Source organism: Musa acuminata, chromosome BXJ1-5, assembly GCF_036884655.1.
Source record: "Musa acuminata AAA Group cultivar baxijiao chromosome BXJ1-5, Cavendish_Baxijiao_AAA, whole genome shotgun sequence".
In the NCBI taxonomy this organism is placed as follows: domain Eukaryota; kingdom Viridiplantae; phylum Streptophyta; class Magnoliopsida; order Zingiberales; family Musaceae; genus Musa; species Musa acuminata.
Window position 1 is genome coordinate 43,790,304 of NC_088331.1, and position 16,763 is coordinate 43,807,066.

General features: G+C 38.7%; 2 protein-coding genes across 3 annotated transcripts; both read left to right on the plus strand.

Moving 5' to 3' along the window:
* The first annotated feature begins 183 nt into the window (after positions 1–183).
* LOC135674447 (cadmium/zinc-transporting ATPase HMA2-like) lies at positions 184–6,014 on the plus strand. Its single transcript, XM_065184297.1, has 11 exons — positions 184–206; positions 317–436; positions 633–862; positions 1,316–1,573; positions 2,023–2,120; positions 2,734–2,989; positions 3,072–3,209; positions 3,420–3,747; positions 4,096–4,298; positions 4,775–4,974; positions 5,136–6,014. The coding sequence occupies exons 3-11, from the start codon at positions 652–654 to the stop codon at positions 5,913–5,915; spliced, it is 2,472 nt and encodes an 823-aa protein (XP_065040369.1). The 5' UTR covers positions 184–206; positions 317–436; positions 633–651; the 3' UTR covers positions 5,916–6,014.
* Positions 6,015–6,402: 388 nt separating this feature from the next.
* LOC135584912 (serrate RNA effector molecule-like) lies at positions 6,403–16,652 on the plus strand. 2 transcript variants are annotated; one of them, XM_065184299.1, is made up of 12 exons: positions 6,403–6,902; positions 7,024–7,127; positions 9,268–9,307; positions 11,506–11,580; positions 11,753–11,827; positions 11,944–11,991; positions 12,255–12,323; positions 12,405–13,211; positions 13,297–13,345; positions 15,593–15,855; positions 15,930–16,121; positions 16,288–16,652. In XM_065184299.1, the coding sequence occupies exons 1-12, from the start codon at positions 6,493–6,495 to the stop codon at positions 16,346–16,348; spliced, it is 2,193 nt and encodes a 730-aa protein (XP_065040371.1). In that variant the 5' UTR covers positions 6,403–6,492; the 3' UTR covers positions 16,349–16,652. The 2 variants fall into 2 exon arrangements, with proteins under 2 accessions (XP_065040371.1, XP_065040370.1); XM_065184298.1 differs by having other exon boundaries at positions 6,404–6,902; positions 9,253–9,307.
* Positions 16,653–16,763: the final 111 nt, after the last annotated feature.

Below are 16,763 nucleotides of genomic sequence, written 5' to 3' on the forward strand. Positions count from 1 at the left end.
ACCACACATCCCTCAAGAAAAATGGAACTTTGGTTATTCACATGGACTCATACCCTTTTGCCTGGGGAGCAGTTACTCATATGGCTTGTTGCTTGACCAAAGGCCAGTGGTGGATGAGTCTAAGAAGAGGCTAAAGGTCATTGCTTCTTTATAGAGAGAAGAAAGCTTAGAGAGTGGGGTGTCTTTCATGTGACCTCTCTGTCATGGTGTGTTTCTCTTCTCTCTCAAAGAACATCTTTTGATATTCCGTTAAAATTCATTCTTCCTTTTTATTGTGGAAATTTATATTTGGTATGCTACATTTCTTTGTTGTCAGTGATAGGATCTCATGCTCCTTGAATACTATAAAGAAGCCAATTGTCCTCTACCAAACACAGCATGAAGAACAAGGGATATCTTCCTTCCTAGCTCATGCCAAGAGTTTGTCTCTCCTGAGGTCAGTCATCTCACTCTCTTCAACTTCTCTGATTCATTCATCAAATTACCTGGCATTCCTTTGTTTTTGGTGCAATATACTGAGTCATGTCATACCTTTCTTCTCCACTTGGTTCATGCTGGTAAGTTCAGTGGCATTGTAGTTTGAGGGAACTTCTCAGCTCCATCTTCTTTACAACATGCACACTTCATTTCAGTTCTGAAGGTAGCTTAACTATGGGCGGAGTAGGCAATGACAGGAAAGCCAAGGCAGCAAAGAATCAAAAGAGCTACTTCGACGTGTTGGGTCTCTGCTGCTCGTCCGAAGTCCCCCTGATTGAAAAAATTCTGAAGCCTTTGGATGGTGTTCAGAAGGTTTCAGTGATCGTTCCCTCAAAGACAGTTATAGTAATCCATGACAGCCTCCTCATTTCTCAACATGAGATAGGTAAGTTCATCTAAACAAGAACACTCTATTCTAAGACATTTACTCCTTTAATCGTTCATGCTGTTATAGATCACTCACTCCAGTGCGAGAAACTTCAGTACCCCTCTGTTTCTCCTCCTGCTACTTGCTCTGAAATAATCTAGCCTGGGGGGTTGCCATACAAATTTTGGCTCAGTGACGATGCTAGAACAGCTGTATTGAAATTGACAGTTCGATTTCATCATGAAGGGACCATCCTTAGTGTAGTTGAGGTGCATAAGACCTATACCTGCCTAGTTAAATTTTGAGAGCTGCCTGCTAGGACCACCAGACTGATATCTATGAACCTTCAATTGGCTAGAATTTGTAGATGTGAGCAACAACAATGATCACTTGATGTTCTGCAAAAAAATTGCATATCCAAGAACATTGAAACCTTCTTTAATGTGTCTTATTTTGCTTTGGTTCCATCAGCTAAGGCACTGAACCAGGCAAGATTGGAAGCTTCGGTTCGCACATATGTCACTGCAAAGACTACCAAGAAATGGCCAAGCCTATATATATTGGCTTGTGGAGTACTACTTCTGGTCTCACTGTTTAAGAAGTTCTTCCATCCACTGCAATGGTTTGCGATAGCTGCAGTGTTGGTCGGCATACCACCAATCATGCTGAGAAGCATTGCGGCCATTAGGAAGCTTACACTGGACATCAACATCCTTCTACTTATCGCAGGTAGATCAATTTCTCATTTTCTGGAAGAGCTGTACACATGAAAAAAGTTTTGAATGACAATGAAAGTTGCATGAAGCTCACAGCCTTAGCAGCAAAGATTTTACATTGAGAATGAAGATTACAGATCAAGGTTCCTTCTCTAAGATTCACCACCATTATCATTTTTGTCGAAGTTGGAAGTACCACCTTGTTTCAAATTTATGATTTTACAACAAGTTGTTTCCATCATCAGTAGAAAAGTTGAACCCACCCCAAAAGAAGCAGGAATGAAACTATCTGAACATACAATAGCACATGAAATGTTAGAACTTAGAACTAACCAAAACAGAAATAAGTGTTTTTTTTCCTCCATCCAATCTGGAATTTGAATTTTGTCTGCATCATTTTGAAGAAATAATCTATTGGTGACCACAATGGGCTGTTGCTGCCTTGTTGGTGTCTTTTGGCAGTTGGTGGGGCAGTTGCATTCAGGGACTATTCAGAAGCTGCCTTTATTGTGCTCCTGTTCACAGTTGCTGAATGGTTGGAATCAAAGGCCAGCAGTAAGGTACTTACTCCAACAACATTATCAGCTTTCCTTTGCTCTCTCATGCACTGTTGTACTTCAGAAAAGAGACCTTCTTCCAACCTCTTGGCTCTGAGTTCAGAGGTGGACCACCTTTGAAAGAATAAATTGGTTTGCTCATAGTAATAGTATTCTGTAAAATAATTGACAAATTATAGGATAATTTTTATTTGAGCCGGTAATTCTCCAATTGATTCTGTGATACTGAATCAACTCAGTTGTTCACAAACTTATCTATTTATCCTCTATTTCTTCCAGAACAAACTATGAATTACAAGCTGGCAATGCTTTCTACTGCTCATCTTTGAGCCAATCTTTTTCATTATTTATCAAGACATCTTCTTGCAGCTTATTCAAATATATCAAAAGCTATTATTTTATCACTTTTATTTATCCAAATTTTCTTTGAGATTTTACCTGGCTTACTAATATGTTCAATTCTAGAACTTTTACTACTTGTTAATTTGTGCTTGGGAATCATCATAATATCCCAATAACAAAGGCTACATACTGCTTTTCTGCTAATTCTAAGTTGTAATATCCATAGAGTAGCAATCTTTACTAGCTGAAATGAGCTAACAATCCTAACCTGCAGGCCACAGCAGGGATGTCCTCACTGATGAGCATGGCTCCTCAGCAGGCTGTTCTAGCTGAAACAGGTCAGGTTGTGGATGTCGAGGATGTCAAAATTAATACCTTAATTGCAGTCAAAGCAGGAGAAGTAATCCCAATAGACGGCAGCGTAATCGATGGGTGGAGTGAAGTTGATGAGAGAAGCCTTACAGGAGAGTCCTTCCCTGTAGCCAAGCAAGCTAATTCCCTGGTTTGGGCTGGCACACTCAGCATAGATGGTATCATCCTCCCAATATAGTCTTTTAAACTGAACTGCTCCATTTGAGGAATTCAGCAAACATTCTGCGAGAGGCATTGCAGGTTATGTTAGTGTGAGAACAACTTCTCTTTCAGAGAACTCTGCAGTAGCTAAAATGACAAGTTTGGTGGAAGAAGCACAAAGTAGCAGGTCAAGGACACAGAGATTGATAGACTCCTGCACGAAGTACTACACACCAGGTTTATACTTTCAATTAACTAAACATGAAATGAACCTAAAAGGAGATGTACCTCTTGCACAAATATATTGAATATTAGATGATTAAATGTTGGCAAAGATGTGATAACCAAAAAATTACTAGATCTTATGGAAGTATGATATCTGCTGCTAAACCAATCAGCTTGAATCATCAAAGACTTCTTCCTCATCTTTGCCCGTCTTCAATGCAGCTGTGGTGATTGTAGCAGCTGGAGTGGCATTAATTCCTTTTCTAATGAGAGCTAGCAACCCCAGAAGCTGGTTCCAATTGGCACTGGTCCTTTGTGTGAGTGCATGTCCATGCGCACTGGTGCTGTCCACTCCGGTTGCAACCTTTTGCGCACTCCTGAAAGCAGCCAGGACAGGGCTCCTCATCAAAGGAGGGGATGTTCTTGAAGCCCTGGCCAAGATTAGAGTTGTGGCGTTCGACAAGACAGGGACGATAACAAAAGGAGAGTTCACTGTTGTGGAGTTTGAATCGATGAGCAGCAAAGTCAATCTTCATACACTTCTTTATTGGTAAGACTAGGCTAAGGTAGGATTTGCTAGCAATTACTATTTGCATTTGTTCATTTAAATTAGATGGCAGACAAGGAAAGATGATTGTCCTTAACACATTACTTCAGAGAGAATGTTCCCGATAAAAGGAAAAATAATTTGGAAAGAAATGTGCAAGAACAGCTCAGCTAGTCAAAGATCAGCAAGTGAAAGCAGTGAGATTGAAGGATCATCTGACAAGTTTGTCATGCATTTCATGTCTATCAATTTAATCTCTAATTACAACAAGAGATTTTTGTGCTTTATTTTTCTGGGACATAATATGTGCAACATATTGAGAAGTAGACTCAAAGTTTGGCATCTCTGCAGGGTGTCAAGTATCGAGAGTAAATCGAGCCATCCAATGGCATATGCACTTGTTGACCATGCTCGTTCATATTCTATTGAACCAAAACCAGAGAGTGTAAAGGAATTCCAAATCTATCCTGGAGAAGGAATTTATGGAGAAATAGAGGGAAGAAACATTTACATTGGGAACAAAAGAATAGCAGCAAGGGCTTCATCTGAGACAGGTAAATCATATGTTCTCAACCATGTAATTCCTTGAGTAAATGATTACACACTGATTCTGAATCTGCTTCAGTACTTCATCTTTTTTCAATGATATCTCTGGAGCTTTTCTAGTAGTGCAATTAACTAGCATGAGATTTCTAAAATGAACATTTTAGAGACAAACAAAGTTGGATGTATAGAAAGAACTGATCGGCTCATAGCTCAGGATGAACAGGGTAGACTATAATGCCAATGAGAAAAAGAATGCAGGCAAAAATGCAATTTGATATATAATTTTAGCTATGAACAAGTATTCTGGTCTAGTTTGTCTTTTATTCAGAACTATCAAAATATTGTTGCTGAATTCGTGCTTCCTAAGGCAATAGATTCTATTTTATGAGAGAAAGCAGGAACATACAGTTTCCTAAGCTATATTCACTTTCAATATATGAACAAAGTTTAAAATTTGTATGACATCTTGTCCTGAAAACTGCAGTTCCAAACATGGCGGACATGAAGGGGGGAGTCACCTATGGTTATGTGTTCTTGGACATGATACAAGTTGGAACATTTGCCGTATCTGATACATGCCGAACAGGAGCTGCAGAAGCTATCAAGGAGTTGAAATTATTGGGCATCAAAACAGCAATGCTCACTGGAGATAGCACAGAAGCAGCAATGCATGCACACGGACAGGTAATTTGGTTTACTTGTTCCCAGAACACTGTAAGACCTTAAGAACACTTTTGCAGGATGACAACTTGGTATCATCTTTATCAAAATTTGTGCAGCAAAATCCTAAGTAGTCTGAGGACAACACAAACACTTTCTGATACTTCTTTTCCTTTGTTAAACAGATAGAGCATGGAATGGAAATCATTCATGCAGAGCTTCTACCAGAAGACAAGGTTCACTTGATTGACAGTCTCAAGAAAAGGGAAGGGCCTACAGCAATGGTGGGAGATGGGGTGAATGATGCACCTGCATTGGCCATGGCAACCATTGGGATCTCCATGGGGGTATCAGGCTCTGCGGTTGCAGTGGAGACCAGCCACATAACCCTCATGTCGAACGACCTCCGCAAGATTCCCAAAGCCATAAGGCTGGCGAGGAAGACGCGATTTAAGATCGTCGCAAACATCGTCTTCTCGCTGGCAACAAAGATTGCCATCTTGGCCATGGCCGTCGCGGGGCATCCACTTCTTTGGGCAGCAGTCCTAGCTGACGTCGGCACATGTCTGCTGGTCATCTTCAACAGCATGACCCTGCTGCAAACAAGCAAACCCTCGCAGGCAAAATGCTGCAGCTCTTCCCACAACAGGTTCCTTGCGCGGCGGCTGCAGAGTCCGAGCTTCCAGGATGAGCATTGCTGCCATGATCATAAGAAGGCCATAGCCGTGACTGATGCAAACCATACCAGTGATGGTTGCTGCATGGCCAATGGGGATGAGTTTGGGAGAGAAAGAGGCTGTTCATCTGCAGAAGGGACAACAGGGAGGAGAGAGATTGGTGGGTGCTGCAGGAGTCACAGAGATGGTTACTGTGCAGGTGAGAGTGCAGTGGTACAAATGCCTGAGATCATAACAGAGCGGGAGAGGGAGAAGACAGCAGCCAACCTGATCACAAGGCTCAGATAGATTCAAGGAAAGATTCTATTGGAATCTTGTTGGACTCATCCAATTTTTATGGATTCTGTGAGATTTATCATCTTTTCTATGAAATTGATCCTTCTGGTTCATCAGAAATAGGAACTGATCTGACTGACGTGGAATATCCTTAATTTACAGATAAAAAACAAATAAAATTTATTATTATTATTATTTTTCACTCTGAATAATTTCTGAGAAACGAATTAGTGGAAAGCAATTTATCGGATCCGAACATTACCGATGATGTCCAAATAGCCCAGTGACGTGACGCAGTGAACTGTTTGTTGATAATGTGCATAAACATAATATCGGATCCGGGTCTGAATCCGATTACTTATTGGAATCGGATTGAAAAAGGATCCGACCCGAGCGTAGAAACCGACTATCATCTCCACATCTGCCACCGAAGATATCATTTAATTACAAATCGACCACTCGATCCCATCGCTTCATCATGCCTTCCACGCTGCCTAATCATTCTTGCATTTTTGTTGCTCTCTCTCTCTCTCTCGATCTTTTTCTTGGGTTTTCGTTACCGAAATCGATCGGTTCGCCGTCTCCTCTCATGGCGGAGGCCGTCGAGGCGCCCGCCGATCCTCAGTCGGAGCCGCGTGAGAGCCCGCGCGATGGATCCCCATCTCAGCTGCCGCCGCCGCCGCCGCCTCCTAGGAGGGACGGGGACTCGAGGGATAGGAAGGGCGACTGGCCCCCGAACCGGCACGAGGACCACCACGATTCCAGAAGCAGTTCGCCGCCTCTCCCCCCTCCTCCGGCGTCGGGGCGGCCAAGGGGCGAGAAGGATCGGGAGTACCGTAGGCGGAGCAGCCCGAGCCCGCCGCCTTACCGTGACCGTCGACGCTCGCCTCCCCGCCGGTCCCCTCCGCCTGGATCATTTAAGCGAGCCAGGAGGGATGATGGTGGATACGACCGGCGCCGGGGTAGCCCGAGAGGGGGCTATGTTCCAGACGACAGAAGGTGAAGGAGAAATTTTTGCTTCCTTTTGTGTTAAATGTTAGCCTCCTGAAAATAATTCATTCTTGGTGGAATTACGTGCTTAAGCTTCTAAAAAATGCAAATAATTTGCTTATAATTGCAGATACGGTTATGATTATGGTGGCGGTTATGATCGAGTTGGCTCGGGCAGCAGAGGTGGGTATGGGGATGAAAGGCCTTATGGTCGCCATATGTATCGTTCATCAGGTAACTGTTTATTGGTACTTGCTTATGGACTTGAATTGCTGTAGAAATTATTACGATGCAAAGGTACACTGAAAAGTACTATGCTTTTGAACTCTCTTCTGGTTAGTGTGTGAGTAATCTATGATCATGTTGGTCTCCAAACCAAGGAATCAAATGTCGGCTATATCTGTTATTATAGATGGGTATTTACTGGTCCAATCAAGGACCTGTGTCGGACCATATGAGATGGTGCCTATTGGTCTTTTTTGTTATTTTTAATGATACGGGGGGTTGGTTTGCAATACTGCTCAATATGCTGGTACTATACTGGTCCAACAAATTATCCAAACATATTCGACATTAATAACAATAATTTCTCTATTGCATTTCATAGGTGGAGTTCCTATCCAAAGACAAGCTTGTAAGGAATTTATGTTGAGAAAGTCCTTGTGGGTGTTTGTATGCTAAAGGGTGGCATTTCCTAGGTTTAAAAAAAAAATGATGCACAGTCCGTGTAGTTCTCTCATATCTAAGCCTCATTTGACAATGTTTTGGCGTAATTCAAAAACTCATACTATTTAAGTTTTAAAAGTTGTGTTGGTGGATATTAAGTAAAATTGGCAAAATGTTTTTTATTGCATTTCTTCTGAAAATCATCAGATTAATGTTTGTGACTTGCTTAATTTATAGGCTCTAAGACCATTGTGTCTATGTGTAATTGCATTTGCAGCTCCTGTTCCTGCTTCAACAACTTAGCAGTGGCTAGAGCAGCTATTTGTCATGCTCACCACTGGCACAGCTGCCATCACTTTTATTGATTTTTCCACAGGTCATGTCAGAATTCTTTCCTAATACAAAAATAACAAACCGTAATGTTCCAAATATCTGGGATCATAAGGATCTTTTCCTATCATTAAGCTCTATGTACGACAAAAAAAAATTCTTGTGTAAGGAAAAAATCTTCTCTTATAATGCATGAAATTTAACTTGTGTTCACTTAGAATTTCTTGAGGAGCAATGCACAGTTGGAAATCAAATAACAATAATCAAATGAGAGGTTAGTTAATCTGAAGTAGTGATGTAGGTATAGATGAATGAGCATTGGATCTTAATTCTTTTCTTTTTACCATAGCTTATAAGCATAAACACGGTTAGAATAAAGGAACTGTTACGTACTGATGGTATACATTAAAAGGCCTTTCTAATAAACAGAAGTTTGAAGTTCAAGATGAATTAGTTTGACAAACAATTTGACCCTGAAAATTATCATACTGTTTGATTGAAAAAATGAATCAAAGAGAAAATAATTACCTCCTGGTTGATCCCAAAACAAATCACTATTGAACTTAACCTAGAGATCCAGATAAATCCAAATTACATTCCAGTTTAAATCAATAAAAATTAAGAAAACTTGACTTGAATTACAACTCATTTGAACTCAAATCTTTTTTTAAAAGACTTGGTTTCTTTAAATCTATCTAACTTGTCGTGAACTCAGTTTAAATTTCCAAGTGCACCAACTAGTCAATTCATTTCAGCTATAGGTTATATTCAGCTTGATGCTAGTGTTGATCAAGAGCAACTTGCAAAGGGTAGATGTATCCCAGAATTTAGGCTTAGAATCAATTTGAAGACAAGCTTGGTTAATTTTAAGCTTTTCATGGCTATGGTTATTGGTTCAAAGTTGGATTGTATCCTGGTTCTTGAACATTGTATGCATCCAAATTGGTATATTATGTGCAACTAGATCCAAGCTTTGATTCACCCACTGTAGGGTTTTCATTTTGTTTGGTGTCCTTCAGTCTAAATTTGGTTACATGAGAGACTTTTATTCTATTTGGGATTTGATTTTAACCAAGCTTGATAGAATTGTAGGCCCCATCAAGCTAAGTGGTTTATGCATCTGCTTTAGATTTCTGTCTTGTAAAATATTTTCCATGTATTAGAATCATTTAATGTCAATTTTAAGCATGCACCTTTTGTTGGAGGTGTCTAAGCAAAGTAACTTAGTAGTTACTAGTTTAAAATTTGTTCAAATGAATTAAAATGAATTAAAATGATTTTCTAGTTACTATTTAAGATAATATTGTCTTTTGTAAATTTTAAGTTTTCAAATTCTTATGCTTTCCATGTGCATAATCTCCAGATTTGCCTGATTCAGGACATGGTGGTTATGGTGATGGCGCTGAGTTTATTCAAAGGTTTGTCTTTTGTTGTTTGTTTTAACTTAAATGTGGTTTGTTATGGCCCTTAGTGTTGAGTTACTTGAGGTGTACTGTCCTTGTTGTCATATTTCATTATAAGTATCTTTTCTTTTTATGTCTTAGTTTATTCTTATTGATTTTCTTTTGGCATAGGCACATTCATTTTAACTTGTAATATCTTGATCATGAGATTATGATAACCTAAAATGTTAGCAAATCTAGGTAATCAATATTTTCTGCAGACGCCCTTTTTTTCAGTCTTAAATTTTCTGATGACACTATTTTGGTATGTTACAAGGGATTATCTTAATATATGTATTTTTTTGAGTAAATTTTAGTTTCTTAAGGTGGTACTTTGTTTTTATTAATGTATGATAATATCTTTCATAATCCTACATTGGTCATTAAGATTTCCCTGAAAGAAAAATAATAATAATAAAAGACATTGTAAGTTCTTCAATAGTACTGCTAACTTTTTTTGGATTGAAATCATTCACATTTGTTAGTCTATTAGACTTGATTTGTAGAGTCCTCAAGATAGCTGTTCATAGCATTGGCCAATTCTAATGGACTAATGGATCGTCAAATCCAGTTCGTATAAAATGAGGAACAAAGGATTTTGATGTTCGAAAAATCAATAGGATAAAACATAAAGAAATAGAAGGATAGAAAAGTGGGAAAAAGTTAAAAAATCAAAATAGTGATTGCAAAGAGAGGAGACCCATCGCATAAGCCACTAGCCATCATATTCATCATATACTTTCATAAATGGTCTGTAATTTGACGCAATAGACAAGGAAGAAGATTGATAAAATGAGAAATAGTTGCAATTATTTTCTTGAGAAGTTAATAGTCATTATCATTTCTTATTTTGTCTATTTTTTCCCTTAATCTCTTGGGTTGTTTACAAAGTAATGAGCCTCCTTTGCTTCTCAATCCCAGTTTTTTTTTTTTTTTTTTGTAATTTCTCTGGTTTCCTATCCCTTCTATTTTTTTTCCTTTTCATCATATTGGTTCTTTGGGCATAAAAGTCATTCGTCCCTTCTATTTATTTTTAAGAGTGAGAAATTAGTTTGGAATTGATAAAAACTTGACTTCAATCAAGATTAGTAAGTTTAGTTAAGCTTGACTGATTTTGCTAGATGAACTCATCATTATAATCTTTTGCATTATCTCCCTTATCTAGATCTTCAAGTTAATTTTCTATGAACTAGTATTACCAACAGGAATAAGTTTGTAAGAAATTTTCTGTTTTTTTAATTTGGGTGTTCAGAAAAAAAAGATTGATTAGACAACAATGTGAAGATCGTCTCATTGTATCTAGTTGAGCAGCCAAAGCTCTACTTATTAGCTACATGTTAAATCCCAACAAGAATATAGTGGTTATGCTTTGCCGTAAGGTTACTGGATTTAGACAAATATAGGAACAGTTTTTATACTTGTGCTACTTGTATGCTTTTAAGAATCATGATGAAGGAAAAGAAAAGGTGTTACACAAATTGTTGGTTAAATTCACTGACTATCAACAAGATGGGTCTAATTTAGTCCATCCCGGGAAACAAGTATCCAAACTTATATGGGTTGGTGTTCCAATAAAAACAGAAAATGATTTCTGTGCATATTGAAACAAGTATCCAAACTTATAAGGTTTGGTGTTCCAACAAAAAAGAAAAGAAAAAAGGGTTTCTGTGCATATTTTGTAGTTGGAATGACAAAATTGATTGAGGCTTTTGTCGATCTCAGAAGTCAAATTTGACTTGTAATGTTATATCTCACGATTGCATTTATCACCAAATCTTCATTTTTTTTCTTAATTTCTTCCTCCTTTTCCTTTTCTTGTTTTTCCTAGAAGTATGACAGCCTGCTGGTGGTTCTTTCAATGTTTTTCTCTGTGTTAGATCCTTCTTGTTTTATCTTCTTTCCAGAGATTTGAATGTGTTATTTTGATGCCAAGTTCCCACCCATCTATTGCTTCATCTCTCTCTATGGATCCTCTCTCTCTCTCTCTGTTTAACTATATGTTATATATCTCCATGTGCAGAGTCTGTGCCTCTTTTCACCAGGTTAATGAACTTCAAATACAATCAGTAGTTTGTACTGAAGCATTTTTCCATTTAATGGATTTTTGCACCTTTCAAGTCCTTAGTTAACAAGGACCAATCTCATATTATTATAATATCCTGTTATTCTTCCAGGGGAGGTTTGATGTCATACAAGCAGTTCATTCAAGAACTTGAAGATGATATTTCACCTGCTGAAGCTGAGTGCAGGTACATATCAAAAGGAAAATAGTTACCACCTTAAAGAGTGAGTTTTTCAGTGAGCACTGTTGATGATGTCACCAATCTTGCGTCTTTTGGCTAATTCAGTTGTCAGATTGTATTTCCAATTTTTCATTAGTTTAGCTTGTAAGAGCACTCAATCATAATTCTGGTTGTTTAGGTACAAAGAATACAGATCTGAGTACATTTCCACTCAGAAGCAAGCTTATTTTGAAGCTCATAAGGAAGAACAATGGTATATAATGCCTAAACCTTTCTAAATATTACTTCATTTTCAGATGCTGTGTATGTGATCTATTTGAAGCCTTTCTTGTACATTGTATAATGATTTTTGACATCCTTATTGGTTAGGCTAAAAGACAAATATCATCCAACTAACTTGGTGGCAGTCATTGAAAGGTTAGTGTTGGTATATGCAACTACTTGGTACTTTAAGCAGATGACAGTTGCTAATTGTATGTCCTTCCAATTTTTTCCTTCTTTCTACTTATTTGCTTGAAGGGTTTGTCCTTCCATTTTTCTTGTGCTTCAACCAGATGAATTTTTATGCTCGTCTTTTTGTCATATTGTTATGCTAGTTCGAATTCAATGTTTCTGTGCTTCTTAAATATTCTTGTTACGACACTTTCATTGTTAGCAATGGCTGTTAAATAAGATTACAGGAGGAAGGAACAGGCTAGGTCTATCGCGAAGGAATTTTTACTTGATTTGCAGAGTGGAATACTTGACCTGTAAGATTTTTTTTTGCAGTCCTCATTTATGCTCTTTAAAGGTTTGTCGTGCCATGACTTATCCTCTGCTTATGTTATCAGTGGACCTGGATCAACAGCTTCATCAGCTAGCAAATCTGGAAATGGTAGTGAACCAAACTCTGAAGATGAGGCTGGCCCTAGTGGCAAAAGGAGAAGACACGATAGGGGGCCGGCAAAAGAAAACGAGCTACTTTCTGCCACCCCCAAGGCTCACCCAGTTAGTTCTGAGCCACGGCGAATACAAAGTGACGTAGAACAAGCTCAGGCCTTGGTCCGTAAACTTGACATAGAAAAGGGTATCCAGGATAATGTCCTTTCTAGTAGTGGCCATGATAAGTTGGATGCAGAAAAATCACATGGGGGATCTATGGGGCCAATTGTAATTATACGTGGCTTGGCCACTGTCAAGGGCCTCGAGGGTGTTGAGTTGTTAGATACTTTGATCACTTATCTATGGCGTGTCCATGGCTTGGATTACTATGGCATGTCTGAAGCATCTGAAGCAAAGGGTCTTCGACATGTTAGAGCTGACAATAAGACTCATGATGGAACTAATGCTAGTGCATCTGATTGGGAAAAGAAACTTGATTCATTCTGGCTGGCAAGATTGCAAGGTCAGGATCCGTTGGAAACATTGACAGCCAAAGATAAGATTGATGCAGCAGCTACTGAGGCCCTAGATCCTTTTGTGAGGAAAATACGAGATGAAAAATATGGTTGGAAGTATGGATGTGGAGCCAAGGGCTGTACTAAGCTTTTCCATGCTCCTGAATTTGTTCATAAGCATCTCAGACTAAAACACCCAGACCTTGCGATTGAGCTGACCTCAAAAGTTCGAGAGGATCTGTATTTTCAAAATTATATGAAGTAAGCATCTAGCTGATGCTCTGCCTGGAAATTAAGAGCCATAATTAATGGATAATTAATCACTTTGCTTCTGTATTTAATGCAGTGATCCCAGTGCACCTGGTGGAACACCTGTCATGCAGCAATCTGCATCAGTAAGTTTTCTTTCTTTGTTGCTAAGCAAGCATACTTTATTTTGTTCACAAGAGTGTTAATCTATTATTCTTTACTTGCATGTGTTTTATCTTTGCAGTCTTGTAAATTCAATGCACGTCTACTGCTTTCAAGGTTTTTTGAGGTTTGTAAAATCAGGATTGATCATTAAAAAAATTAGGAAGCTGAACACGTGCCATTCAAAGAGATTAAAACATCATTAAAAATGAAAAATCACAAAAAGAGAAAATTGGGAGGTATAGAAATTAGAAATATAATGCATAAATTTAAAAATAAATAATTACTACTTTTTTACATAATATATTGTGAATGTTAACATTTAGCTTAACCAAGGATCGTAATTTCATACCGTACTAGAGTTTCGAGTGTAGCTCGATACGGTATGGTATAGAGTACCGAGCGGTACACCAGGGGCGTCGCCTCCTTTTTCTGCCCGCGTGGGGAGAAGAAACCGAGGTTTCCTTCTCCCCGTGCAAAAAAGGGCGACGAGGTGACGTCTCGTAGTCGCCTCGTTGCCTCGTTCCTTTTGCCCATGTGGGGAGAAGAAGCATCGCCTCAACGAGGCGAGGCTTCTTCTCTCCGTGACGTCGCCGAGGCTTCTTCTCCCCGAGCGGATAAGAAGTCGCCGACGACGCTGAGGCGTCGTTGCCTCAATCTAGGAGGCGACATCTCATATGCGGCGTCCGGCGAGGTAGGATGGCGATTGATCGGGATCGTCGAGGGAGAGCGGCGTCGGATCTCTAGGCTCTCCCTTCTGTTCTCTTTTTTCTTTCTTCTCCCTTGGCTAATACCACTCGATAGTAGGTGGCAATGGTCGAAATCGACCATCACCGATCGATTTAGGGTGGTAATGGGGCGGAAGCAGTCCCAATCGATGGTACCACCCGGTAGCGAGCGGTTCGCGTACCGATCTGCTAGCGGATCAGTATGTATTGCCTGGTACGGGCGGTATTATTCGAAATTAAAGTCCTTGAGCTTAACTATTTAAGTTTTCTGATTACATTTTGGATTATATTGTTATTAATAACTTTGATTTGATATATGTTGTATATCACTATGTATGAATTCATTATCTTTAGAAATTTTTTATTAACACTCTACCACTTAATCAAATTTTTAGTTGCTATTGGAAATTTGAAGCATATGCAGTCATTAACTAGGATAATTGGGATTAAGAAAATATATGGTTTGCATCTTTAGAGATGCTGAGAGGAGGGTTGAACATTTAGGTTCAATTGCTGGACATGAAATTTCCGTAAGTATAAATGTTAGATATTTATTATTTAGCATCTAGAGACACTGATGACAATATTGTCTATGCAGCAAAAACACTTGGAAAAAGAAAAAAAGTAATCTTATTAGCCATTTTTAACCCTTCAATGATTTTTAAATTAAAATATTTTGCAGTTTGAAAGCAACACATAGATAGCCAAGTGCTGCTAAATTGTGTTGTTATGATGTGGTCTATCAGAAATTATAAAATAAAAAAAATTTACATGAGTGAATTACTTGGGGATGGTTTTGATTGAGGCAAAAGTGTGGTCTGGGCTGTTAGAAAGAATAGAATAAAAATGAATTAATTAGGGATAGTTTGCTTGAGGCCATAAGGGGAATTCATTTTAGTTGGTATTAATATATTTGAGTTCTTTAAATGCACCAAAACGATATGAGTTAATCAGAATTAATGTTTGCCAGTAGAGGTAAAGGAAGACTTATAAATCTTTGTTAGAAACAATATAAGAAGACTTGATGACTTCTAATTTGACTGGTAATATGTCTCTCATCAATAAAATATCTATGGAGTCAACCTCGAATTTTGGGATTGTATGGTTTGTAGCTGTTTCTCACATTCAAACCTAGTCATTTTTTTTAATTATGTTGTTACAATTTAGTATCTCATGATATTTAATTTTTGCGCTTATTACTTTCCTTTGTTATATAAGATTTTATTATCTGTTTATGTAACTCTTGTTCTGATGCATTTTTTATCCTATGGATTAACTTATATTAATTACTAACCAACCATTTCTTGTTATATAAGATGCTATTTGTACTAGTTTGGAACTTATGTGCAATTATCACTTGATTTCTATCATCACATTTTATGTTCTCATAATGCTAATTTTGCTACTTATATATGCTAAAAGAGAGATTACGTACCTATGTGCCACAATCATTTACATGTGGATTTCAAAATTGTATTATCATGCTTTGCAACTTTACTGCAGAAGGTGAAAATACAAAGACGGAAAGCATTGTTGGGTGACCGGCTGAGAGATGAACATGGCAACCGCAGGGATCTTGACAGGAATCATAGAGATGGTGACAGGGACGATATGACTGACAATTCGCCTCGTGATGCCAATGGTGCCATGGAGGGGGAGAATCATGAAAAATCTCCATATTATACCTATGGTGGCCAAGGTTTGCATGGTTCTTTTCCTTCGGATGTTCCTCCTCCACCATTGTTGGTGCCCGTTCCCGGTGCTGGGTGAGTGAGCAGTTTCCAGAGTCTGATTCAACCTGTAACATGGTGCTTGTCTGATCATTTAGCATCTTTTATAGCCCGCTGGGACCTTTTGTCCCTGCCCCACCAGAGGTTGCCATCCGAATGCTGAGGGAGACTGGTGGACCCTCATCATTCGAATCTAATGGTGGACCTCGTGGTATCAAAGGAAGACTCGGTCCCCAAGTGAGTGTTCCAGCCCCAATTCTTCCCTCTCCAGCATTCCGACATGATCCCCGTCGGATAAGAAGGTTTGTATTGATGCACGGTTATATTACTTGCCTCTCTCAGTGACCATATATCTATGGGGTCAAAAAATGTTTTGTGTTTTCCAACAACAGCCACTGTGTTTTAACATGAACTAATTTTTTTTCCTTCTGAAGAAATATTTAGCTGATTAGTATCTTGTATTTGCAGTTATCAAGATCTTGATGCGCCAGAGGACGATGTGACTGTCATAGACTACAGGAGCTTATAGGCTCCCTCATTTCCTGTTCATCGTTTGTGCTGTCGACTCCAAGCTGACTTGTTACTTTTTTTGTAATATGATCACATCTCTTTTGCATGAAGTATTCATTTGTGGGCAGAAGGGATGATGTTACCGAAATGACAATGTTTTGGTTATGCTAATGCCAGCTTTGGATGAGGGATGAGCTGAAGCTGAACAAGTTCTAGGCATGACCAGAATGTCCATGTCAGAGGTCATCTCTCAGTCAAAACACTTTGAATGAATCCCATCAACTGATTGAATGAATGCTCATGGACTTGAATGGCTTCGAGTCGATCCATGGTCTTATCTTGCGTGAAGAATTTTGGTTATGGTTATGTGACCGGAATTAATAGTTCAATAATCGATCAATAATTGACAGTATCAGTCACAATCTCATGCTTTC

Coding starts and splice junctions, on each gene's coding strand:
- LOC135584912 (XM_065184298.1), top strand. CDS start 6,493: ATGGCGGAGGCCGTCGAGGCGCCCGCCGATCCTCAGTCGGAGCCGCGT. Junction 9,308..11,505: donor GGCGCTGAGTTTATTCAAAG/GTTTGTCTTTTG, acceptor TTATTCTTCCAG/GGGAGGTTTGATGTCATACA. Junction 15,856..15,929: donor GTGCCCGTTCCCGGTGCTGG/GTGAGTGAGCAG, acceptor CATCTTTTATAG/CCCGCTGGGACCTTTTGTCC.
- LOC135674447 (XM_065184297.1), top strand. CDS start 652: ATGGGCGGAGTAGGCAATGACAGGAAAGCCAAGGCAGCAAAGAATCAA. Junction 2,121..2,733: donor AATCAAAGGCCAGCAGTAAG/GTACTTACTCCA, acceptor CCTAACCTGCAG/GCCACAGCAGGGATGTCCTC. Junction 4,975..5,135: donor CAATGCATGCACACGGACAG/GTAATTTGGTTT, acceptor TTTGTTAAACAG/ATAGAGCATGGAATGGAAAT.